The sequence below is a fragment of the Argopecten irradians genome, chromosome 3, assembly GCF_041381155.1.
Source record: "Argopecten irradians isolate NY chromosome 3, Ai_NY, whole genome shotgun sequence".
In the NCBI taxonomy this organism is placed as follows: Eukaryota; Metazoa; Mollusca; class Bivalvia; order Pectinida; family Pectinidae; genus Argopecten; species Argopecten irradians.
The window spans coordinates 2,985,127-3,011,104 of NC_091136.1; the positions used below are offsets into that span (position 1 = coordinate 2,985,127).

General features: G+C 37.3%; 2 protein-coding genes across 6 annotated transcripts in view; one reads left to right on the forward strand and one right to left on the reverse strand.

Annotated features, from left to right (window-relative positions):
• Positions 1 to 227: 227 nt before the first annotated feature.
• LOC138317309 (uncharacterized) lies at positions 228 to 12,103 on the reverse strand. The gene is made up of 9 exons (XM_069258876.1): positions 12,016 to 12,103; positions 9,363 to 9,505; positions 8,957 to 9,212; positions 8,633 to 8,701; positions 7,521 to 8,234; positions 6,879 to 7,057; positions 6,395 to 6,547; positions 5,650 to 5,787; positions 228 to 4,917 (listed from the first exon to the last, which is right to left on the reverse strand). Exons 1-9 carry the CDS (start codon positions 12,101 to 12,103, stop codon positions 4,519 to 4,521), a joined length of 2,139 nt encoding a protein of 712 aa, XP_069114977.1. The 3' UTR covers positions 228 to 4,518.
• Positions 12,104 to 12,479: 376 nt separating this feature from the next.
• LOC138317310 (EH domain-binding protein 1-like) overlaps positions 12,480 to 25,978 on the forward strand; it is a 40,570-nt gene continuing 27,071 nt past the window's right edge. For 4 of the 5 annotated variants that reach the window (XM_069258877.1, XM_069258879.1, XM_069258880.1 and 1 more), the window contains exons 1-2: positions 12,480 to 12,570; positions 24,600 to 24,770. In XM_069258877.1, coding sequence (XP_069114978.1) covers positions 24,670 to 24,770 — 101 coding nt within the window. In that variant the 5' untranslated portion in view covers positions 12,480 to 12,570; positions 24,600 to 24,669. Of the gene's footprint in view, positions 12,571 to 23,556; positions 23,664 to 24,599; positions 24,771 to 25,978 lie in introns of those variants that run through there. The other variant, XM_069258878.1, reaches the window with a different exon arrangement.

Sequence of the window (25,978 nt, forward strand, 5' to 3'; positions counted from 1 at the left end):
ACCACATAGTTTATCCGAAACCGAAACTGATATTTTGTGACCATGAAGTTAAATTGTTTAACAGTTTGCATAAAACTGTTTAAGCTCCATCCGAAACTGAAAAAAAAATAACAACATTGATTCTTAAGCAAAAAATTCAAGAATAAAGAATGCATATTAGATCAAGAATAGACATGGACAGAAATAACTAAATTGTCAATAAAGCCACGAAACACCCATTATATTATTTAATGATAATTTATTCAATATAACTTTTATATAAATCCAAGTGATGTATATATACAAATGTGTAACAGATTCAGCAGACCTTACCATATCAAGGTTTGTAAATGAGATTTCTAAAATTACTGGTCCATTATATATACAACTAGTATAACAATAACAAAAAGTACGACCTACACACAATGTAACAATAACATTTTGTTTAGGACCTACCAGTAGGCCCAATTTAACACCAGGTTATATGTTCACATGCAAGAGCATCAGATTATTTCAGGATAGGAATTCATAATTGTGTGCTTTTCAAAGTGGTCATTACGCACATTCCTTTTGTTTTTGACTGCAACAAAAACAGCACTTTCATTTTTCCAAAACTTTGGTTTCAACATACATGTATATCCATTTTCATCACTATCAAATATCAAATTGCTTTGAGATTCTCAAATAATTTGTAATCATGGCTTATTTTTGTTCATCAAGGAGCCATAACTCTAACAGTATGTTGTTCTTCAGAAGTCCACCTTGCTACTAACCAAGTGTTATGATCTGTGTACTCCTCTTCAGAGGTAGATTCGATCGTAAGCAGCGTTGAGACATTATATAAATGACCAAAAATAATACTTTCAGTCACTTTAGGGGCCATTATCCCACAAAGATTGTCTCCCAAACTTTTGGGGCGGCTAATTTGGTATTTTAAGATCGTACCAAAGCAATAAATCTATCAAGACATTCTAGATCTGTTTGCAAGATTTACATGTATGTACTTAATTTAAAACAGCAATCGATCTATAGCACTTGGCAAACACATGATAAGAAGTGATTTAAACAAATAACAAGCATTAACAAAAAAATCACAGGGATTTTATACCATTCTATCATGCACGTGCCAAATCGTCGTTACCCTGTTTCCTTTAAATTTATTGAGAAAAAAAATGTCAGCTGCATCCTCATTCACGTTTGTAGGATAAACACAATTTTCTTGTGGGCTTGTGGTGCATTATACATACCGAAATGTTTTACAACACGAATAATATCTTTAAAAAGATATCTCGGGTAATAAAAATCTTATCATTTAGAATACTGCTTAGTTATTTCATGCCAGCATGGGTATATAAAGACTTCATATTATAACATAAATCAAAATCACAGTGTAGAATGAAGATAATTCCAGATTTAAACTACAACCACATATCTCCATCAATCATACTAAACAAGCGGCCCAGAGGGCCTGTACTGTTCACCTGGTTTGTAATGCCAAGTTATGTTCTGAATACAGGTTCATTATTTCTTTTCTAAAGGAAAAGGCAAACGAAACTAAATCAAAAGTAAAACAAATTACCATACACATAAACGAACTCGTTAGAAATTAAGGCCAGTGTTTATGTAGACAAGCCTTGGCCCTCATTTTGATATATACCCAATTAAACCTATATTGTCATAATAAGTGCTCCCCCACAGTCAATTATCATTAGGCGCTTACCATGAATTAAAAGCTTTTATCAAATGTAGACCAAAAATATGAGTTATATCTATTAAACTGAATTTTGACTTACATGATTTAGTAAAAGGTATAAATTTGACCCTAAAAAGTGTCCACTTAGTTTTTTAATGTCTTCTCTCTAATCCATCCGAGTTTCTTCTCAGACCGTCAAGAGCTGAGAAATAACTGTTAGATCAGACTGAAAGCCTAGGTAACATTTCATAACACAGGCTTATTATTTGTCTAGTTGTATGAAAATAATCCATAAATTTCCTCTGTACAAGGAAAAACAGATATGATTTTTTAAAAGAAATGCAATATTTTTTTTTTAAAGATGCAATGTATTTCATTCCAGTAAGTACATCATACAGTACTTAATGCGTCTAACATTCCCTCGAAACGAGCGCGAAACGCAAAACGCAAACGAAATGTTAAACGGACCCAAACGAAAAACGAATAGTGTAAAACGATAAACGCGTTTCTTCAAGCGCTAAACGCAAAACGAAAAGCGCAAACGAAAAACGTAAACGAAGTGAAGGCGTGACCGGAAGACCAGAATGCAATCATAAATGTCGATCGGGACTCCGGTAGCTTAGTGATCCGGATTTTGAAAGCGATGTCTATTTTACGTTCACAATTTTGATTTAGTACGATTTATCATTATGAAAAATATATCTTGTCTTAGAAAATATGCAATTGTTATAAATCCAATAAGTATGTGATTACGTATATATATCCAAGCATTAATACATTTTTTTAACTTATAAAGCGAGATTTTAAAAATAATTATAAAACATGCATGTGTACAAATAGTCTTCAATCAATGCTAAAATCTATAAGTCTGCTCTGAATTTGTCACACATACTAGTACTGTTTTATAGAAATTATGTGTTTCAGAAAAGAAAACACTTCAGAAGAACTTGTTATTATAGTGATGATTTGATATCTATTGATATCGGTATGTTCTTAATTTCACATAAAATATGTAAAAAAGTATTTGTTTTATGGTTGAGATATTATTAATTGTGTTATTTTATTATTAGAATAGTGTGTATCACTAGAAAATAATGTGATCCAATGCTAACAGTGATGAGTCGGATATATTTTTTTTATAATATGCACCAGTGAGTTATATACATGTATATATTATGACCAGCAGTACGGCGTCCTGTGGCGTGAGTTCACACCTGTCTGTAATCCTTCAGTCCACTTTATCGAGCCCCGCGGGTGTTACAAGTGTATATTATACCTGTCCCCCTGTAGCACATACACGTGTATAGCTAGTACTATATAAGACCTTGCAGAAAGGTATACAAATGATCCTTACTATCAAACAATGTGTGTAGGTTACATGTATCAAATGTAATTAATGTCTAGATACAAAAGGATTTTTTTAAATTTATTTGTGTATGTTTACTACATTGTCCAGAACACGTAAATTTATCGGCCTACACCTACTCCACTTTTAGATTAGCCAACACATGCGCAGTCAACCATTCCTAATGAAATATCAATGAATAACATCCGGTAAACGAATTGGAACGCAAACGCACGCAAACGCAAACGAACGAAAGCCAACACGAATCACAACGCAAACGAAATCGAATCAAAATGCAAACAAACGAAAACGCGAAACGCAAACGAAAAACGCTCGACTAAACAAAACGCAAACGAAACTAAACGAAAGAAACGCAAACGAATCTAAAACGCGTTTGAGGGAATATTAGGCGCATTAAATACTGTACCACAAAAAAATATTCAACTGAAGAAAAATTAAATCCAGTCTTATCTTATCACACCATTTCATTTGTTATAGTATCAAAGAAAGGAGGAAAAAATGGGCTTTTTCTTATCTTTCTATGTAAAACTACATTGAAAGATAATTAGCATATTCCTAGACCACTAAAAATTGTATTCCATGGCATGTTTTACTTGATATAAGCTTCAAGTTTAGGTGAAAATATATAGCAAACATACTAGACTTTAATAATGTTTCAAAGGACGTAGAGATTTTAATCAACCAGCCATCACAATGTCCATCGTTATTTCAGAACATGTACTGAAAATAGCTAAGCAGTTCTGAAATCTTCTGTTGGACCTTTGTCAAATGTGGATTGTGGTATTTGTATATGGATAATGATTCTTGGCATATATTTCCAAAACATGTCATGTGAAGGGCAAGCATGCTTCAATATTATTAACATAATCCAAATTGAAAGTGTTCGCTATTGCAAGATAAAAGTAAATTGTTACAGTACTACTACAAAACTAGCACATAGAGTCAGGTCTGTAAAAATACACATTTTCAAACATAACAATGGGCCTGAATCTCTCACCTCATTATCCTAGTACTTGCAATATGGCCACATTTAGTTAAAGATTCTTAAGCCTTTTGAATATTAATCAACAATTCCAGCCTTTTTAAATTCACTATCGAGAATCACAGGAGTCATTATATGACTGAAGTCTATCTGACCCCAGTGAACTTTTGGCAAGGTCAAAGTCAGTTACCAGTACATGGCAGCCCTTTATGTCAGCATGTTACCAGCAATTATTAGTTTAGAATGATGTCATTCAAATGACAAGTTTACTGTTGATGGACAACAGACGCTGCACTACAGCATAAGGCCCCTTGCCTTCAGGCAGCTGAGCTTATTACATTCTCATATGAAATGTATCTCTCAATGACAATATACAAAATGCAAAGTCTGATGCCAATCAAATGATGATTATTGCAACTGCATTAAATTGTTCAGAACATAAGACAATAAACTTGCATATGTTTACAAATTAACAAGAAACCATTTGTTAGTCGACATTCACGTTTTGACAGCTATACCTGTGAAAGGAACATAGTAAGGTTGTTTTTGGAGACTAGTATTCTCCTCGTCTGCTGGGCTGTCATCGCTGTCCTCGTCGTCCTCCTCCTCCTCTGTCCGGTCCTGTTGTAGAACACCAGTGTCTACAGGCTCAGATTTTACACGAGCGTCAAGATTACGACACAAAATTTTTGACCTTTTCTCAGATGCATTCCTTCTATAAGGTTTAGTCCGTATTTTTGCAAACTCCTCTATACTAAGAACATGAATACCTGCTGCGGTCAATAGTTTTCCGTGTCTTGTCTTCAAATGTCTTTTGTAGGTGTTCCTTGTTTTGAATTTCTGAGGACAATCTGTACAAACAAATGGTGTCTCTCCAGTATGTCGCCGTAAGTGTTCCTGAAAGTAAAGCATATCTGTATTAAAATCAAATTATATTCACCTTTCATTAACTTAAATATAATGAGGTATATCGACATACTAATTACTATAGTCCATCCACTTAATATAGATATCGATTAGCTAGCCAGGGGTTGTCTACTTATTGGATGTCACTAAATCCTGTTACAAAGAAAGCAGCTGGTCTTTTCCAGCAAGCATATACCTGGCAGAGTAATATTCTGATCCCCTTTTCTATTGTCAGTAAAACCTGAACTCAGTCAGTTATCGTATGACTAATGACACTCCATATCTTTTGCAAATCGTAGTTATTTGAATACATTTACAATTTGATAAATGATTTGGTTCACAAGAGTTGGTGATTTTTGACAGATAACAAGATAAACCTTGAAGTGACTGGGATGTCTGATTTTTGACAGATGACAAGACAAACCTTGAAGTGACTGGGATGTCTGATTTTTGACAGATGACAAGACAAACCTTGAAGTGACTGGGATGCCTGATTTTTGACAGATGACAAGACAAACCTTGAAGTGACTGGGATGCCTGATTTTTGACAGATAACAAGACAAACCTTGAAGTGACTGGGATGTCTGATTTTTTGAAGTGACATGTCTGATTTTTGACAGATACAAGACAAACCTTGAAGTGACTGGGATGTCTGATTTTTTTGACAGATGACAAGACAAACCTTGAAGTGACTGGGATGCCTGATTTTTGACAGAGACAAACCTTGAAGTGACTGGGATGTCTGAACTTCCTGCCACAGTCCTTACAGGTGAATCGGCTCTGGTTGTTATGGATCAACATGTGGTAGTTAAGGCTGTGTTGGCGGGTGAACGTGGTATTACATATAAGGCACACAAACGGCTTGTTGGCGGGTGAACGTGGTATTACATATAAGGCACACAAACGGCTTGATTCCTGTAACATGCATCATACATGATAAATCCTGGCCACATTCAGCTTGATAACAATATTACTAAAGTTAAAACCTTAAAGATGCTCCATCGCTGACAAATGGTATTTTTTCACTATCGACGATGTAATATTTTTCTTCAGTTACTGAACTTACTTACTTTACACCATTACCACCATTTAGAAGTTTGAGCTTCTAATTCTACTTCAAGTTAAAAATATGAAAAATTATTAATTACATCCCGGAAAAAATCTGTGGCACTATATTCTATATGGAATGAAGTATTGATTGTGCATGCACCAAAGGCAAAATAAATTATTTTATCTTTAACTTCTAGTCAGTCATGACCAATTTCTTATTTAATTATGAGCAACAAAGCACCATAGCGAAAAGCACAAATTGTTTGGTTATAATAAACAAGTTTGTAGATCTGATATTCATAATAAGATAAAGAGGATATTATATAATAAAATATCACTAGAGAAACATAACTATGTGAAACTACCTTTCTAGTGCTGGCCACACATTGGATGGGAGATAAGTCCTACTGAATATTACAGAAAGATGGAGCTTACCTGCATGACTTCTGTAGTGGTACATGAGAGTAGCACTAGCTGTGAACTTCTTGTCCTTACAAATTCTACAGTGAAGAGGGGATCGGTCTTCTTTTTTCTTCAACTTCAGCTCTCGAATGCATTTCAAAGCTAATTTCTGTAGAAAAAGTTCATTTGAATATTTCAGGTGATCAGTATCGCTGCAATAAATTTTTTTCTTGACCAGTTCATGTTTTTGATTATGAAATTTCTGGAGCAAAGGTTAATTTCTCGTCCAGCAAGTTTATTTTTCTTTCTTCAATTGGAGTCTTTTAGAATTAACTCAAAAAGATGGTCATACTCTTTAGGTATTTCAATAGTTAATATTTTGTTGCTTAACAAGAGGTCATCTGATAACCTTCAGCTTAATTATCATGACAACATTTACTGTAACATAACCAGTTATAAAAAACACTAAATTTTCAAAATTTATAGCATATGGTATTTACCCTTTCCCATTCCACATTGACCTCCCTTTCCACATGATGGCTAGGGACGATGGCTTTCTTCCTCCTCTTTGGGTTTAACATGAGAGGTTCCTCTTCCTCGCTGATAGGATCACACTCCTCCGGAACAGCTATACGACCTCGCTTAGCAAGTGCAGATTTTGGCATAGGTGGGTAAGGCCCTTAAATGTAAAGATTGATCACATTATGTAAAGAAAGGCTGACGGTTTTCCCATTCACATTATAGATTCTTGGGAAAACCTACAATACCAAAAATAGAAATTTATCATTCATTACTAGCTATTAAATTTAACTAATTATGGTCATTAAAACCAGATATTGGTTTAGTTATTATTACATACATTATGACATTGTAATTACAATAGTGACATATGTAAAGATATTATTTTCGTTAAGTGACTATAGCTAGATAAGGACAAGTATATGCCTTGCCTGTTGTCTAATCCAATGGTCAATACAGAATCTACCTTCTTGTGTTTAAATGAATGTAATTATGTTTATCAACAATAAAACTTGTTTAAACTCCCTTTCAAGGTAACTCAAGATGTAATGAACTAAGAGGATCCCAAGGGGATCAATCTAACCCTGTTTAACTATAAATACAAGTGGCGAAACTGTACTGACTTTGTCCGTTGTGTCCTTCATAGTCATCGGGCAGAAGGTCGTCTATGATTTCCTCGGAACACACAATGATTGTTTTTGAGGCTTCGTCAGTGCCTGTTCCTGTTAACTCGTCCATGACTGACACATTACCCAGACAAAGTATAGGCTCTACACCTTTCTCAGGACAGATGATCCTTTTCTTATACGCACGAAGGTGATCATCATTATCCTCTTCTGTCTCCTCATCAGAAGCGTCATGAAGTACAATGTCATCAATTCCTCTCTTTTTACCAAATATAGTTGTGTAGCAGTGGTCATGGTGTGGCTGATTACGGCTAAGCAGATCAATTATAAACTGTTCGTTCTCCTCCATCCTTCGTTCAGTTTCATCTTGTTCAGTTAATTCAGATTCTTCCTCCTCTGATTTTTTACCGTAAGATTTCCCCCTCAAACCTTGATGGGCTGCAGATTTGGGTTGTTGGATATTTGCTTGTTTTTGGGAAAGTCTGCCTCTTTTACTTGGAGTGGAGATTATGTTTTCGTATTCATCATCATCTGAGAACTCAGCCATTTCCTCGCACTCCAAGTCAAATGATTTTTCTTTACCCAGAAGAGCTTCTCTAAGAATGGTTTTCTTAGAAATTTGTTCTTCAGAATCAGAGTTGTTTCCATCCCTTGGTTTTAATGCTGTAAATTTTGTTCGCTTGACTCCAGATTTTTTCTTGCTCGCAAGAACTGAAAATACAGAAAATATAAAGAATGAGGATACATGTGATTACTACAGCTATACATTTAACTCTTTCCGTACTACTAAATGCTGATCAGGTTCTGGTCTAGATATTGTTATCAGGCAAACCACTGTAGTGTTAACAATATGGCAGCGTTTGCTCCTTAAATATTTTGATGTGATGGAAATTGTGGAAATGAGAAAGAAAAATGGCTGAAAATTTGAAAGCCAGATTTGTACTACCTTGTATCTTGAATCTTGTTCGAAAACTCCTTTTGCACATTTACATACCACAGGCTATATTACCATGTGCAAATTCAAAACAATCTGTCTCGCAGTTTTGAGAAAAGAACTAGACATGACGTGAGACATGAGAGACGTGGCGACTTCAGCAATAATTACTAACCTGATACTCTCTTGTTCCTTACATGTATAGGTTCTGCTTGAAAGACAAGCTTTCCTTTTGCAGAGGGATCTAAAGATAAGAATAAATAATCAATTATTAGTCAACAGAATATTATATGATGTTTTTATAACTGGATACTTCAATGATTGACCTTAATTCATTTAAACCTGATAAAAGCTTTTATATGTTTTGTCCCTGCATATTTTTATTTTCATTATTATACTGAACATCACAAGTGTTTCAATATATACAGAATTCACAGGGTTTCTTGATGTTTTAAATAACTACTAATTAAAACAAATTATCAATACCACCATATCATACCATTAAACTCTTCAACCAGTTTCTCAATGTGTTTCTGTAGGTGACTTCTCATCCTCATCCTGGCCTGAGTTTCATTCCCAAAACTCTTGTATTGTTCCTGGCATTTCTTTGGCATCAGATAGCAAGTGTATGTGAAGTTACGAGTTATTTCATTGGATTTCATTTCTGAGAAGAAGCTAAGAAGTGCTTTGTCCGACAAACTTTGAATCTGATCCAAGTCCAACATCTCCAAAGTCTGGAGACTCCTCTTTCTCAGCTAAAACATGAAATATATATGGAAAGGAAAATCTTAATGATGCAAAACAGGCACTCCTAGAAACTAATCAGGAAATTTTATTTTAACGCAACAAAATATAGACATATTCTGTTGCCAACATTTTCTATATTCATGCCATATATATATTACCTTCTTTTTCTTTGGTTCTTTCTGTAGAGTTGCCGAAGCCACTTGTGCGAGAACATTCAAAGACATGCATCCTGAAGGGTCGCTGGCTTCTTCTTCATCTGTCTTTAATGAGGACTGTCTGGTTCTTAAAGTGTGATGGGTACCTAGAAAATATATTATATGACAGACTCTTTGTGTACTGTATAATGGTAGGAATGTTACACTAATTTTTTACACCACGTGGCATGGTATGCAATGAGTCTAAACACCCACCAGCTGATCACTGATACTACTACTAGATCGGTTAGCTTGATCAAGCTCCCAAAAACTTGTCAGGTGTTCATGTGCAAGAATCTGATTATTCTGGCCAAAAAAAATTAATACATCTGTTTAGGGTTACATTCGCAAAAAAAAAATAAGGTCGGTAGTTCGGCATTAGTGTCTTTAACTCTAAAATAATGGCCAGAACCGGAGTCTGAAATCGAAATCGTGACTTTCAATTTTTTTTCGCAAAAAAGAGGGGAAAAAATCAGGGTCTTGGGTAAAAAATAAGGGTCAATTGGGTAACCCTAAAACAGACATATTTTTTTATTTGGCCTCACCCAAATATATGTGGTAGCTAACAACACACAATACTGGAATAGCCAAAAAATGATCCGAATGTCTTAATCTTTTTTAATTTGGAGATTGTTTGACAAATATATTGGCATAAGATGAGTTATTTATGATATTCACATTAAGGGGTCGATAATGTACCCTAAGTTGCTATAGCAGACAAATTAAGAACTGGAACTTAATTATTTCCAAAGTTTTCAAATAAAAAAATCTCAGTTGTATAAAATAAAACATTTTTTGAGTCTATAGCTAGTTGCAGTTGACCAATTCCAAACAAACTATTTTATTTTTGGTCTAATCAAAACATTTAATTTTACCTTATTCATAGAAATATTTGTTGGTGTTTTTTTTTTTTTTAAATTATTATTCTCAAGCAGATTTGCATCTATTTGCAACATGGAAAAAATCCAGGTGCCCAAATTTGATTTTTTCCCCCTTAATAAACCTGTTTACTTGACAGTACTAGTGTTGAATAGGTTGGTGTATGAAGGTTGGTAAAGAAAAAAAAAAATTTGTCTTTATTGAGAAATGCTTTCAAGAAAAAGATATGCTAAAATCAAGGATTTATAAGTGAGAAGGATTCGTGACTGGCTCTTTACATTACTAAACACCACGCGAGACACCTATGAAGAGGGAATAAAAACCGTTTTTCTCAACAAATACTTGTCTTATCGAGTCAAACGAAACACCATTGTAAAGTTTATTAAATTTCACGACGTATATTACTTGCTTTAAAGACGGAATATTTACAGGATATGTCTTAAATTTTCATTAAAAAAAATTGACAGCTCTTGAAATGACGGCCCCGCTTCAGAAAGTAAGACGTGAAACCATCGCACCCGCAAGCTACATCAAAGGCTGCGCCGGCCGATATCAAAGGAAAATCAGTCGTCGCCCAATGTCACGGTCAGTGCACAAGCACAAAAGTGCCTGCCTTGGACTTCCCCAAAACCCAGTGTGACTTATCCTTCTCATATACGTCCTTGGCTAAAATACAATACTATCAAATGTAATGTAATAATGACAGTACCAAAACTTGAAATTCAGGGCCACAATAAAATAAATCAGATGAGGCCAAACAAATAAATAAAAATAAACTTTTTATCAGTTTTGTTCTGAAGCAAACAAAATATAAAATCAGTGCCTACTCAAATTTTTTTTCAGTTTTGTCCTGAAGCAAACAAATAACAACCTAAATTTTGTTTGGTTTTTTCACAAAATATAGATTTTTGGTACAAATTCTGTAAATCTAAGACACCAATAGTCTCCTGGGAATCAAGTCCATGGTTTATATAAGGTTGAATAAAGTCTAAAGTTCACTGCAAGACTGGGATGAAGAAAAAAAAATATTTAAAAAAAACAACCCTACCTATAGCTACCGACTCTTCATTTTTAAAGGGTGTTACCATGCACGAGAAACAAGAATATTTTGTTTATTATTGAATATTACAAGTAATACAACAGAAATTAATATAACTATCTAAAAGTAAAAGTGGATTTTTTTTAATCTAGAAGCAAAACTATTTCGGTCTTAAATGTATGAATGAAATATTTCTGATATAATATTTTTTATACGTGTACAACTAAAATTTCACATGAAGTTGAAGCAATAATCTATGATATTTAAATATAAGTTAAGAGATACGTATTTTCGATATGGACGTTTACTATTGATGTAAAAGTGTCGTCGTAAGGAGCTGTAATAGCAGACAACACTACCGAGTATTTGCCGCCATATTGGTAGCGTCTGCCATGCAGGTTTCTGCTACAAGTTGCTTTTAAAACGCATATTTCTGAAGCTGTCAGCATCAATTTCTGTCTAATCACTAAAACTTACTACATTAACTATCTTTACAATGAAATACAATGTTCACATAAAGCGTTATGTCCCCATTAACGAACAAAGTTACAAATTCGCAACAATGTATGAAAATGTTCATAGTTGTAGCAGCCGACGCAGACCAATCAGCGATCAGTATATATGGGGATATTTTACAGCATTGTCTTTCACGTCCCTTGAAACATCTTATTTTAATTTTACCTAATGTCTGTGTTTTACCTTTCGTCACTTTTCCTTTAGACGGCTTTTTCGGAGTTTGTTCACGCTGTCGGGTTGTCGCCATTTTCGAGCACTCGTCTGCTATCATATTTATTTACCATGATTCTAATGGTCCGTAATATGGGGTCTATATTTCACACATTTTAGAAGCAGTTGTTTTCTTTGTAAGACTGCTCATGATTATATTAATTATGTATTATCATGATATGATACCAATATACTCACAATATTACTATGGATATATCATATTTATATATTGAGCGTTGGAACATGAAGTTGGTTTGTTAGTAACAGGGTAACTACACAATGTTGTTTCACTCGAATTATATTTTCACGTTTAGTTTAACACGGATGACATTTGCTTTTGAAAGACAGTAAATTCACTCCCAACCATTAAAATATTGCAGTTATTTATCATACAATTACATTTTGAAAAAAATCGTCTGCATGGAGTCACGTGATATCCCTACTCTAATGTCAAAATGGCGACACGATAAAGTTGTGTCGACTAACAAATAATAGAACAGACGAAAGCATTGCCTGCAGCCAAATAGAGTAAGTGTGAGGCGCTAATATAGTCGTGATGGTTTATATCTTTTAAGTGTTTATTTTATAAACTCTAATGAGTCAATAAGAGTCGAGCTGAATTTGGATTAGTCTTCTCTCCTCATCAGCAACTTCATCATTTGACAGCAGTGGTTGTCATAGTTTTCCAAGTAAAATGTAAAATTTGTTAATTGTGACGATATTCACTTATTTTATACTATCTTACATGTTGCTGTATTTGTAATATAGAGGATCTTACACGAGTGGCTATGTTATATGAAATTTATCAAACGAGTTCAATAATTTGAATTGTTACGAGCCTTTAGCCTTTAGGCGAGTGACCTAGCCTGGGGATATCAAATTATTTAACGAATTTGGTAAATTTCATATCACATAGTCACAAGTGTAAGATTCTGTTTATCACATACCTTTTATCAATAGAAATATAAGTAAAGCTTTTAATTTCATCTCTATAAACAGAAACATATATATATACATAGAGATATGGATTGGCAACTTAAAAATAGTATAGTGACATCAATACTTATAATTAATTTTATACTCTATTTGATAAAATGAAGTATGTATAAATGTAACATTATAGTGGTTTTTCAAGGGATTCTTTTTTCCGAATCAATACGCAACGTCAATGTCTCTATTGTGAAGTCACGTTAACGTCGGGGTTTCGCGCCATTCTCGGATTTTTTTTTCATAGTGGTATGCAGAAAAAATATTGGCGAATCAGAAAGCCAGATTTGGTATGAAAACAAAGAAAAATTAATTATATAACATTGAATGTGATGTTTCAGTCTACTGAAACAATCATGCGATGTCATATATAGATTATGTATAATGTCATAATTATTTATTGTCATATACGTACATCAAAACTATGTGACATCATATATACTAGTGTTATAACACATATGTCTTACAATATTTATGACATGACCGTATGACATGGCTGGGCGGGCCAGTTATGTGATAAATAGCCTAAAATAGGTAAATGTGAATAGTACAAAAGTATATTCTGTACAAAGCTGATTCACTTTTAATTAATCCTTGGTCAGGTTAATTAGGATGCCAATCCAAAAATTTTATTAGATTATGATTACGTTAAAGCTTGATGAACAATTTTGTAATCTTTATCTCTCTTGTCTATATATATATATATATATGAAAGTCTTAATTTGCAAATTCCACTGTCAAATGATAATGATAACTTTATAAGGTATATGTATGTACCTCAAGCTCTCTCAACTATGACTTACAGAGAGATCGAGCTATACCTTCTAGCTAGCTAGTCACTGATAATCGACCCAGTCAAATTATGCAACACTCAAGATCCTCCCTCCTTTTCCAAAAGTCTTCGCCCTGGAAGACATATGATGGTAGCCAAGTTTTGTGACTAGGATTATTCGGAACAAGGGACCTTCAAACACTAGCGGAATGGTCTACAGCTGAGCTACCATTACTGACAATTTATTTGACCCAGTCCAATCCCGCTCTATTCCTTCTGCGACACAAACGATACCACAATACGACTGCATATTTGCTGTGCACTGACACATGTACAGATCAAACATATATATTTAGCGACTTAATATCCACCGCGGCACCGGGGATTCATTATATACACCAACAATAAAGCATCTGACATTAATTATAATAAAACACATACATTATAATTACATGTGTGATACAACAAGGCCTGTTTTGGCCTAGCTATTATAATTATCATAAACATGTATGTGTATTAGATTTATATAATAGAGATTGGGTTAAATTTCTTCATTTTTTTTCTGACAGCAGATCATACCTCAGTTGGTTTTTTACCTTTTCATAACATGTACATTGCATCATTTAATTTGCCATTTGGAATATTGCAAATTAACAAACATAACTTAAAAAACAATGTAGCACATGTATAGTACCTGAAATTTTAGTATTTTTGTTACATGACCCCTTACCTTAAAGGGACAATTCAGGCTAAAAGAACATTAAAATTTGTACATATATCGGAAAAAAACCAGTTCTAATGGAAATTAGATCAGTTGGTTTTACTGTAATATGCCAGAAAAGCCCATGGTGGTGAAATGCGTGTGGAGTGTTCAAACTCATTCGCTGTCCGCCATTACACATTGTGGTCAAACTTCTTGTATGCCGCACCCTGTCCCTTGCTCGTAGAGTAATGCTACTTTTGTCTAGAACTGCTCAAATCGCTCTGACAATAGTGTGTTTACCTTATTAGGTGAATTGGCTCGTCTAAAAAAATCATTTTATCACCTCCTCAGTGGTTATGCAGTTCATTTGTTAAACATCCGTGACTTTGGCTTGGGTATGGATACAGCGTACATATTATACCTGCTTAATCGTATTGATCAACGATTTGTAATAACGGTATCAATTAAAATTCTAAACAATGACGTGGAACTTGTCAATATTTTATGCTATATGTTTCATAAGAAATGTAGAACAATACATTTATGCCATATTTTGCTTCTTGGTTATGTAAAAGAATTAGCCTGAGTGAATTGTCCCTTTAATATTAACAGGAATTTGTCTTGGAAAAGTTGCATGCAGCAATAAAAATTACTCTGGAGCTGATCATGAGTTGCATCAGCATTAATATGTTCTTGCATTTGGCATGTTTGTAATACTATGTATTCGCTGAATTTAACATTCTTCTTATACCATGGTAATACATTTTCTATAATGTTTATATCATTTGGAGACTGAGAAGGCTAGCTAACTATAGATTAATTTAAACAACAAGTGTTTTCCACTTCTTTGCTACCTGCTTCCCTATACTACACTCCAAGGCTTATACCAGAAAAAGGTCTCCAGACATCGGTACGGCTTTGCTGTTTATTCCATTCCTTTCTCTTTCTTTAAAGCTTATCGATGGTATCTGAATGGGAAAATCCAACAATTTCAGTGATGTCTACAACTTTTCCTGCTGTCTCTTAATTGTAGCAAGTGTTCATTTTAAGCAAATGTCAATTCTCTGTGAAAATCATATATGATTGTTAACATCTACTGCAATATCGAAAATATATATACTGTATTTGCCGTAAGGCAAAAACAAAAATGTCTGAATAGGGTTACCCGACCGACCCTTATTTTCTACCCTCGACCCTAATTTTTTTTCCACTTTTCTACAAAAAAAATATTAAAAGTCAGGATTTTGAACTCAGAATCCGGTTCCGACCATCACTTTAGAGTGAAAAATACTAAAAAAAAAAAAAAAAAAAAAAAAAAACCTTCCTGACCAACCGACCCTATTTTATTTGTCAAAGTAACCCTAAACAAACATTTTTTTTTTTGCCTAATTAAGGCCCCTCCCCATATAAGCGCCCTCCCCTTTTCTAGAGAAGGTGTTGAAGTTGTATAATTATAAGCGCCCCCATCCCATGGATTTAACAATGTTTTACAAAATGTGATTCCTCTAGCAATATTAATTTATCACATATATATATATTACATGAACTTGGCAATCATTTACATGCAGACATAATGTGTCTCAAAGGCTAACTATAAGGCATGCATGTTTACTGTATCAGATAATGTGTCATAAGTACAGATAGATTTAAAATGTGGCTGACATTTTTTTTCCACAGCTTACGGTTCACTAATTATGAGCATCTCATTGTCACAAATGTTAATTACAATGACCCATGCAAGTTTGACAAACATGGGAGATAACTCCCACACTACATCATGATATATACAATACAAACAAGTTTTGATTTAGTTCAAATAATTATATATAATTAAGTTGTTATAAAGGAAACAGAAATTACTTCAGGATATTTACTGATGATGTGCCATAAAAATGTGAAAGACTTTTGACATGTGACTCTAGCTATATATATACCGTATTCAACCCAATATATCATAAGCGCCCATGTCCCTATAAGCGCCCCTCTTCCTTTTTAAGGACTCAATTTCAATTGCCTAGGCATAAATTTATACCAAAACTACACAAAACTCTATAGATTTGCAATAATTTTGTCTTCTTGGCACCTTTTCATTTTTCATACCAATTTTTAAACGTCATGTGAGCTTATTGGGTCGAATATGGTATTTATTAGGTCATCTGACCCAAAGGATGACCTATTGTCATCATGCACCCTCCGTCGTCGTTCGCCGTGCACCGTCCGCCATCCGCCATATGCATTAACTTTTCATTCAAACGACTTCTTCTCAATAACCAGAAGGCCAAGGGTACTGATATTTGGCCTGTAGTATGCTAGGATGAAGGGCTACCAAGTTTGTTCAAAAGAATGACCTTGACCTTCATCCAAGGTCACAGAAGTCAAAAAGGCTAAAATATTTAAACAACTTCTTCTCAAGAACCAGTAGGCCAAGGATTCTCATATTGGACTGCAGCATGCTGGGATAATAGGCTATCAAGTTTGTTCAAATGAATGACCTTGACCTTCATTCAAGGTCGCAGTGGTCAAAAAAGGCTAAACTCTTTAAACGACTTCTTCTCAAGAACCAGAAGGCCCAGGGCACTGATATTGAGCTACCAAGTTTTTAGCTCACCTGGCCCGAAGGGCCGGTGAGCTTATGTCATGGCGCGGCGTCCGTCGTCCGTCGTCCATCCGTCGTCCGTCCGTCAACATTTCCTTTAAATCGCTACTAGTCATAGAGTTCTGCATGGATTGTAACCAAATTTGGCCACAAACATCCTTGGGGGAAGGGGAACAGAACTTGTATAAAGTTTGGCTCTGACCACCCGGGGGCAGGAGGGGCGGGGCCCAATAGGGGAAATAGAGGTAAATCCTATAAATCGCTACTTGTCCTAGAGTTCTGCATGGATTGTAACCAAATTTGGCCACAAACATCCTTGGGGGAAGGGGAACAGAACTTGTATAAAGTTTGGCTCTGACCACCCGGGGGCAGGAGGGGCGGGGCCCAATAGGGGAAATAGAGGTAAATCCTATAAATCGCTACTTGTCCTAGAGTTCTGCATGGATTGTAACCAAATTTGGCCACAAACATCCTTGGGGGTAGGGGAAAAGAACTTGTATAAAGTTAGGCTCTGACCCCGGGGGGCATGAGGGGCGGGCCCAAAAGGGGAAATAGAGGTAAATCCTATAAACCGCTACTTGTCCTAGAGTTCTGCATGGATTGTGACCAAAATTTGGCCACAAACATCTTTGGGAGAAGGGGAACAGAACTTGTATAAAGTTTGGCTCTGACCCCCCGAGGGCAGGAGTGGCGGGGCCCAATAGGGAAAATAGAGGTAAATCCTATAAATCGCTACTTGTCCTAGAGTTCTGCATGGATTGTAACCAAATTTGGCCACAAACATCCTTGGGGGAAGGGGAACAGAACTTGTATAAAGTTTGGTTCTGACCCCCCGGGGGCAGGAGGGGCGGGGCCCAATAGGGGAAATAGAGGTAAATCCTATAAATCGCTACTTGTCCTAGAGTTCTGCATGGATTGTAACCAAATTTGGCCACAAACATCCTTGGGGGTAGGGGAACAGAACTTGTATAAAGTTAGGCTCTGACCCCCGGGGGCATGAGGGGCAGGGCCCAATAGGGAAAATAGAGGTTAATCCTATAAATCGCTACTTGTCCTAGAGTTCTGCATGGATTGTAACCAAATTTGGCCACAAACATCCTTGGGGAAAGGGGAACAGAACTTGTATAAAGTTTGACTCTGACCCCCCGGGGGCAGGAGGGGCGGGGGCCCAATAGGGGAAATAGAGGTAAATCCTATAAATCGCTACTTGTCCTAGAGTTCTGCATGGATTGTGACCAAATTTGGCCACAAACATCCTTGAGGAAAGGGGTACAGAACATGTATAAAGTTTGACTCTGACCCCCCGGGGGCAGGAGGGGCGGGGGCCCAATAGGGGAAATAGAGGTAAATCCTATAAATCGCTACTTGTCCTAGAGTTCTGCATGGATTGTGACCAAATTTGGCCACAAACATCCTTGAGGAAAGGGGAACAGAACTTGTATAAAGTTTGGCTCTGACCCCCCGAGGGCAGGAGGGGCGGGGCCCAATAGGGGAAATAGAGGTAAATCCTATAAATCGCTACTTGTCCTAGAGTTCTGCATGGATTGTAACCAAATTTGGCCACAAACATCCTTGGGGGAAGGGGAACAGAACTTGTATAAAGTTTGGTTCTGACCCCCCGGGGGCAGGAGGGGCGGGGCCCAATAGGGGAAATAGAGGTAAATCCTATAAATCGCTACTTGTCCTAGAGTTCTGCATGGATTGTAATCAAATTTGGCCACAAACATCCTTTGGGGAAGGGGAACAGAACATGTATAAAGTTTGACTCTGACCCCCCGGGGGCAGGAGGGGCGGGGGCCCAATAGGGGAAATAGAGGTAAATCCTATAAATCGCTACTTGTCCTAGAGTTCTGCATGGATTGTGACCAAATTTGGCCACAAACATCCTTGGGGGAAGGGGAACAGAACTTCTATAAATGTTGGCTCTGACCCCCCGGGGGCAAGAGGGATGGAGCCCAATAGGGGCAATAGAGGTAAATCCTATAAATCGCTACTTGTCCTAGAGTTCTGCATGGATTGTGACCAAATTTGGCCACAAACATCCATGGGGGAAGGGGAACAGAACTTCTATAAATGTTGGCTCTGACCCCCCGGGGGTAGGATGGGTAGGGCCCAGTAGGTGAATTAGAGGTAAATATTCTAATTCCTTCAGAAAAGAAACAATGAACCTGTATTTAGAACATTACTTGGCATTACAAACCAGGTGAGCGATACAGGCCCTCTGGGCCTCTTGTTTCAAATGAATGGTCACAGGGGTCAAATAGGCTAAAAGCTTTTAAACAACCTCTTCTCAAGAACCAGATGGCCCAGGATTCTCATATTGGGCCTGCAACATGCTGGGATGAAGGGTTACCACAAATGAATGACCTTAAATTCCGAACTTCATTCAAGATCACAGGGGTCAAAATTAAATGGCTAAAATCTTTAAATGACTATGTTGTATTGTGCCAATAGTCAATAACCAGAAGGCCAAGGGTACTGATATTTGGTCTGTAGTATACTGGGATAAAGGGCTACCAAGTTTGTTCAAATGAATGACCTTGACCTTCTTTCAAGGTCACAGGGGTCAAAAAGGCTAAAATCTTTAAACGACTTCTTCTCAAGAACCAGAAGGCCCAGGGTACTGATATTGGGTCTGTAGCATGCTGGGATAAAAGGCTATCAAGTTTGTTCAAATGAATGACCTTGACCTTCTGTTCATTCAAGGTCGCAGTGGTCAAAAAGGCTAAAACTTTAAACAACTCCTTCTCAAGAACCAGAAGGACCAGGGCACTGATATTGGGCTACCAAGTTTGTTCAAATGAATGACCTTGACCTTCATTTAAGGTCACAGGGGTCAAATAGGCTAAAATCTTTAACGACTATGTTGTATTGTGCCAATAGTCAGATGACTGTTAAGGCCCACGGGCCTCTTGCAATAGTATTTTTGTAAGTCGTATAAATGTAGATAGAGTCACCGTGGTAATTTGAAACATTGCAAAGCTCTAGCTCAGAGGCCATGGGCGCCCTAAGTTGTTGATAAGACTTTCTCAGCACAATGCTATACTATACTAGATTATCTCCCCCTAGTTTGAAACTTATTATTAGGTGTGGTCAGTAACTTCACAGATGATCAGATAATAGACTGGCTAGCCAGTGTTAATGAGGGATCTAATGTTCCTAAGGCAAGACTAATCTCTTTCTGAGGTTGTTGCTTCACACCCAGCCAAACGTGGTGTATCAAATTACATTTTTGACCAATGTCTAGCTATAGATAATGAAAGCAAATTTTAGTGAAGTTTTCAATATTCTAGAGAATGATGGCCAGTCTACTCAGTGGGGGGCTTTTTAAAAATGTGAATAATTTAGATTTTGGCACGGTCTATGTATATATATCTACATTTAAGTCATAGATATATTAAAAGTCATAGTTTTAAACATTACAAAACTAGCTAAAAAGCTCAGTGGAGCTTTTTTAGCTCACCTGGCCCGAAGGGCCGGTGAGCTTATGTCATGGCGCGGCGTCCGTCGTCCGTCCGTCCGTCCGTCCGTCCGTCGTCCGTCCGTCCGTCCGTCCGTCAACATTTCCTTTAAATCGCTACTAGTCATAGAGTTCTGCATGGATTGTAACCAAATTTGGCCACAAACATCCTTGGGGGAGGGGGAACAGAACTTGTATAAATTTTGGCTCTGTCCCCCCCGGGGCAGGAGGGGCCGGGGGCCCAATAGGGGAAATAGAGGTAAATCCTATAAATCGCTACTTGTCCTAGAGTTCTGCATGGATTGTAACCAAATTTGACCACAAACATCCTTGGGGGAGGGGGAACAGAACTTGTGTAAATTTTGGCTCTGGTCCCCCAGGGGCAGGAGGGGCGGGGCCCAATAGGGGTAATAGAGGTAAATCTTTTAAATCGCTACTTGTCCTAGAGTTCTGCATGGATTGTAACCAAAATTAGCCACAAACATCCTTGGGGGAAGGGGAACAGAACTTGTATAAATTTTGGCTCTGATCCCCCGGGGGCAGGAGGGGCAGAGCCCCTCAGGGGAAATAAAGGTAAATCCTTTAAATCGCTACAAGTCATAGAGTTCTGAATGGAATGTAACCAAATTTGGCCACAAACATCCTTGGGGGAAGGGGAACAGAACTTGTATAAATTTTGGCTCTGACCCCCCGGGGGCAGGAGGGGCGGGGCCCAATAGGGGTAATAGAGGTAAATCCTTTAAATCGCTACTTGTCATAGAGTTCTGAATTGAATGTAACCAAATTTGGCCACAAACATCCTTGGGGGAAGGGGAACAGAACTTGTATAAATTTTGGCTCTGGTCCCCCGGGGGCAGGAGGGGCGGGGCCCAATAGGGGAAATAGAGGTAAATCCTTTAAATCGCTACTAGTCATAGAGTTCTACATGAATTGTAACCAAATTTGGCCACAAACATCCTTGGGGGAAGGGGAACAGAAATTGTATAAATTTTGACTCTGGTCCCCTTGGGGCAGGAGGGGCGGGGCCCAATAGGGGAAATAGAGGTAAATCCTTTAAATCGCTACTAGTCATAGAGTTCTGAATGGAATGTAACCAAATTTGGCCACAAACATCCTTGGGGTAAGGGGAACAGAATTTTTATAAATTTTGGCTCTGGTCCCCTGGGGGCAGGAGGGGCGGGGCCCAATAGGGGAAATAGAGATAAATCCTTTAAATCGCTACTAGTCATAGAGTTCTGAATGGAATGTAACTAAATTTGGCCACAAACATCCTTGGGGGAAGGGGAACAGAACTTGTATAAATTTTGGCTCTGATCCCCCGGGTCAGGAGGGGCGGGGCCCAATAGGGGAAATAGAGGTAAATCCTTAAAATCGCTACTTGTCGTAGAGTTCTGAATGGAATGTAACTAAATTTGGCCACAAACATCCTTGGGGGAAGGGGAACAGAACTTGTATAAATTTTGGCTCTGACCCCCCGGGGGCAGGAGGGGCGGGGCCCAATAGGGGAAATAAAGGTAAATCCTTTTAAATCCTTTAAATCGCTTCTCGTCATAGAGCTCTGAATGGAATGTAACCAAATTTGGCCACAAACATCCTTTGGGGAAGGGGAACAGAATTTGTTTAAATTTTGGCTCTGGTCCCCCGGGGGCAGGAGGGGCAGGGCCCAATAGGGGAAATAGAGGTAAATCCTTTATATCGCTACTAATCATAGAGTTCTTAATGGAATGTAACCAAATTTGGCCACAAGCATCCTTTGGGGAAGGGGAACAGAACTTGTATAAATTTTGACTCTGGCCCCGAAGGCAGGACGGGTGGGGCCCAATAGGGGTAATAGTGGTAAATCCTATAAATCACTTCTTGTCCTAGAGTTTTGCTTGGATTGTGACCAAATTTGGCCATAAACATCCTTGGGGGAAGGGGAACAGAACTTGTATAAATTTTGGCTCTGAACCCCTGGGGGCGGGAGGGGTGGGGCCCAATAGGGGATTTAGAGGTAAATATTAAAATTCCTTCAGAAAAGAAACAATGAACCTGTATTCAGAACATAACTTGGCATTACAAACCAGGTGAGCGATACAGGCCCTCTGGGCCTCTTGTTTATAAGACATATATATGACATATAGAAACAATACCGGTAACAATAACATAAAAGCAGGAACAGGAAATTCTTTGCAAAAAGAAATTTTAAGTACTCTTGTGGTCAAACGGAAATGGGTGTACTACATGTATACAACACATATTTGAATAGGTCAAGGGTTGGAGGGTTGTAACACTTAATATATTAATCTTATAGACATATTATATTACTAGTCATGAAACATAATATTTGTTGCAGGAATTGCAAAATGAGATCCTTTTTAACGGGGATATTTTCTCTGGTACCAGCCAAATATGACTTATGCCTTTATAGAGAACACATATAGTATATAATTAAGGTAACGCCTCAAAGTTGTCATCAATTAAATTGGACACATCTTATATAATTACCGTATTCGACCAATAAATAATAAGCACTCATGTCCCTATAAGCGCCCCTTCCCTATATGAGGCCTCATTTCAATTGCCCAAGCATAAGACCAAAATTATCAAAACTATAAAGGTTGGCAATAATTGTCTTATTAAGCACCTTTTCTTTTTTTAAATGCCTTTGGCACTTATTTGGTCGAATACGGTATGAATAATGGGCTGGTCAATAGATTGTTTATTGGACATTATGTATTTTGCTAACATGTGTACCAAAAATTCACCTAAATAATCAATGTAACATAGATATAATAAGTATCTCTGTCACTCCACACAATGTTTATCATTGACAAATATTTCTTTATGATTAATTACTTTAGGTGCATATTTGCACTATACATGAGTATATATAAATATATATACATATTTGATATACATTTCTCACAAGATATATTGTAATGTTGTGTCTGCATGCACATATACACCAACATGGAGGTTCAAAGGTCAACAGGAAGGAAAGTATACTGTAATGAGCTAAGAGATGCAATGGTTATATAGAAGAGTGCTTTTTAGAGGAATATGTGAGATGGGACACTGTAACCTAGAGGGACTAAATGCTTTTCGGATGATTTTTTACAAGGTTATTTTATCAAAATCAATATGATATGTTTGTTAAATTTTTATTGCTTGAAATGCTTAAGCTTGCATGCATATATGTATGATGTACATGACAGTTATATATATCACAGCCTTAAGCTGAGAACGTCTACCTTGATCATCACGATAGACATGTACACTAAATATAATCACTTCCACTTGTATTTTATCACATCTGCTATGTACCCAAGTTAAGTGTATATCTACATGATAAACCAACTTTCCAGGTTTGATGCAGATCACTATATATATAAACTGTTACTAAATGGAATTATACTACAGTATACTACGACCCATAAGCACTCAGGGCTTTTAAAAAAAATGAAAAGGTGCTTAATAAGACAAAATTATTACAAACCCACACAGTTTTGATATTTTTGTCTTATGGGCATTGAAATGAGGCCTCAAAAAAGGGAGGGGCAGTTATAGGGACATGGGCTCCAGTGATTTTTCTCCTTTTATAACTGGGGTCAGTAAACAACCCCATTCCCAATGCCAAACCCCCAAATTTTTTTCCCCAATTACAATGAAAATTTACCAAATGAAATCTCAGAGAGACAAACAAAACCCGAAAATCTCTCCCCTTGTTGTTTAATCTAAAACAACCTACTCTGAAGCTGTTGTGATGGTCAACATCTTTTGATAAAATGAAACAGTTTACTGTTTTACAATATTTAATTACCTATAATACAATGTTCAGTAATGGGAAATTTTTTCCCAAAAATTAAACTGATCTTTGTGCGATTAAAAATTCCCAATTTGTTACAAAAACTTTTTTCCCAAAATACCCTGAAAAATCACTGGGCTCTTATTGAGTCAAATATGGTAGGTAATTTTAATATTCATCAGTTTTCTGTGACTGTCAGTATGAGGTCTAACTTTTTATTTTTTTTATGCATGGTTGATTATATCTCTACAGGTTTTGAACATGTTGACCAGGACGGTAAACAAGATTGACCAATGTCCAGTATCCTAGACTGATAAATAAAATGAGTGTTTGGAAGAGACTTCAGCGAGTCGGGAAATCAGCATCCAAGTACCAGTTCACCACTTCATACCAGGAACTGGAAGTTGAGTGTACCAAAAAATGGTGAGTTTTAGTTAAGGTGTGAGTCTATTCCTATAACCTACTATTTGCCCTTCCATCCTCTGACAAAGTTTCAAGAAAATGATCAGACTATTCATTTTTAGCTCACCTGGCCCAAAGGGCCGGTGAGCTTATGTCATGGCGCGGCGTCCGTCGTCCGTCCGTCCTCCGTCCGTCCGTCCTCCGTCCGTCAACATTTCCTTTAAATCGCTACTAGTCATAGAGTTCTGGATGGATTGTAACCAAATTTGGCCAGAAATATCCTTGGGGGAAGGGGAACAGAACTTGTATAAATTTTGGCTCTGACCCCCAGGGGGCAGGAGGGGCGGGGCCCAATAGGGGTGATAGAGGTAAATCCTATAAATCTCTACTTGTCCTAGAGTTCTGTATGGATTGTAACCAAATTTGGCCAGAAACATCCTTGGGGGAAGGGGAACAGAACTTGTATAAATTTTGGCTCTGACACCCTTGGGGCAGGAGGAGCGGGGCCCAATAGGGGTAATAGAGGTAAATCCTATAAATCGCTACTTGTCCTAGAGTTCTGCATGGATTGTAACCAAATTTGGCCAGAAACATCCTTGGGGGAAGGGGAACAGAACTTGTATAAATTTTGGCTCTGACCCCCAGGGGGCAGGAGGGGCGGGGCCCAATAGGGGTAATAGAGGTAAATCCTATAAATCGCTACTTGTCCTAGAGTTCTGCATGGATTGTAACCAAATTTGGCCACAAACATCCTTGGGGGAAGGGGAACAGAACTTGTATAAATTTTGGCTCTGACCCCCAGGGGGCAGGAGGGGCGGGGCCTAATAGGGGTAATAGAGGTAAATCCTATAAATCGCTACTTGTCCTAGAGTTCTGCATGGATTGTAACCAAATTTGGCCAGAAACATCCTTGGGGGAAGGGGAACAGAACTTGGCTCTGACCCCCAGGGGGCAGGAGGGGCGGGGCCCAATTGGGGTAATAGAGGTAAATCCTATAAATCGCTACTTGTCCTAGAGTTCTGCATGGATTGTGACCAAATTTGGCCAGAAACATCCTTGGGGGAAGGGGAACAGAACTTATATAAATTTTGGCTCTGACACCCTTGGGGCAGGAGGAGCGGGGCCCAATAGGGGTAATAGAGGTAAATCCTATAAATCGCTACTTGTCCTAGAGTTCTGCATGGATTGTAACCAAATTTGGCCAGAAACATCCTTGGGGGAAGGGGAAC

Coding starts and splice junctions, on each gene's coding strand:
- LOC138317309 (XM_069258876.1), bottom strand. CDS start 12,103: ATGATAGCAGACGAGTGCTCGAAAATGGCGACAACCCGACAGCGTGAA. Junction 9,213..9,362: donor AAGAACCAAAGAAAAAGAAG/GTAATATATATA, acceptor TTCATGTTTTAG/CTGAGAAAGAGGAGTCTCCA. Junction 8,702..8,956: donor ACTGGTTGAAGAGTTTAATG/GTATGATATGGT, acceptor TCTTATCTTTAG/ATCCCTCTGCAAAAGGAAAG.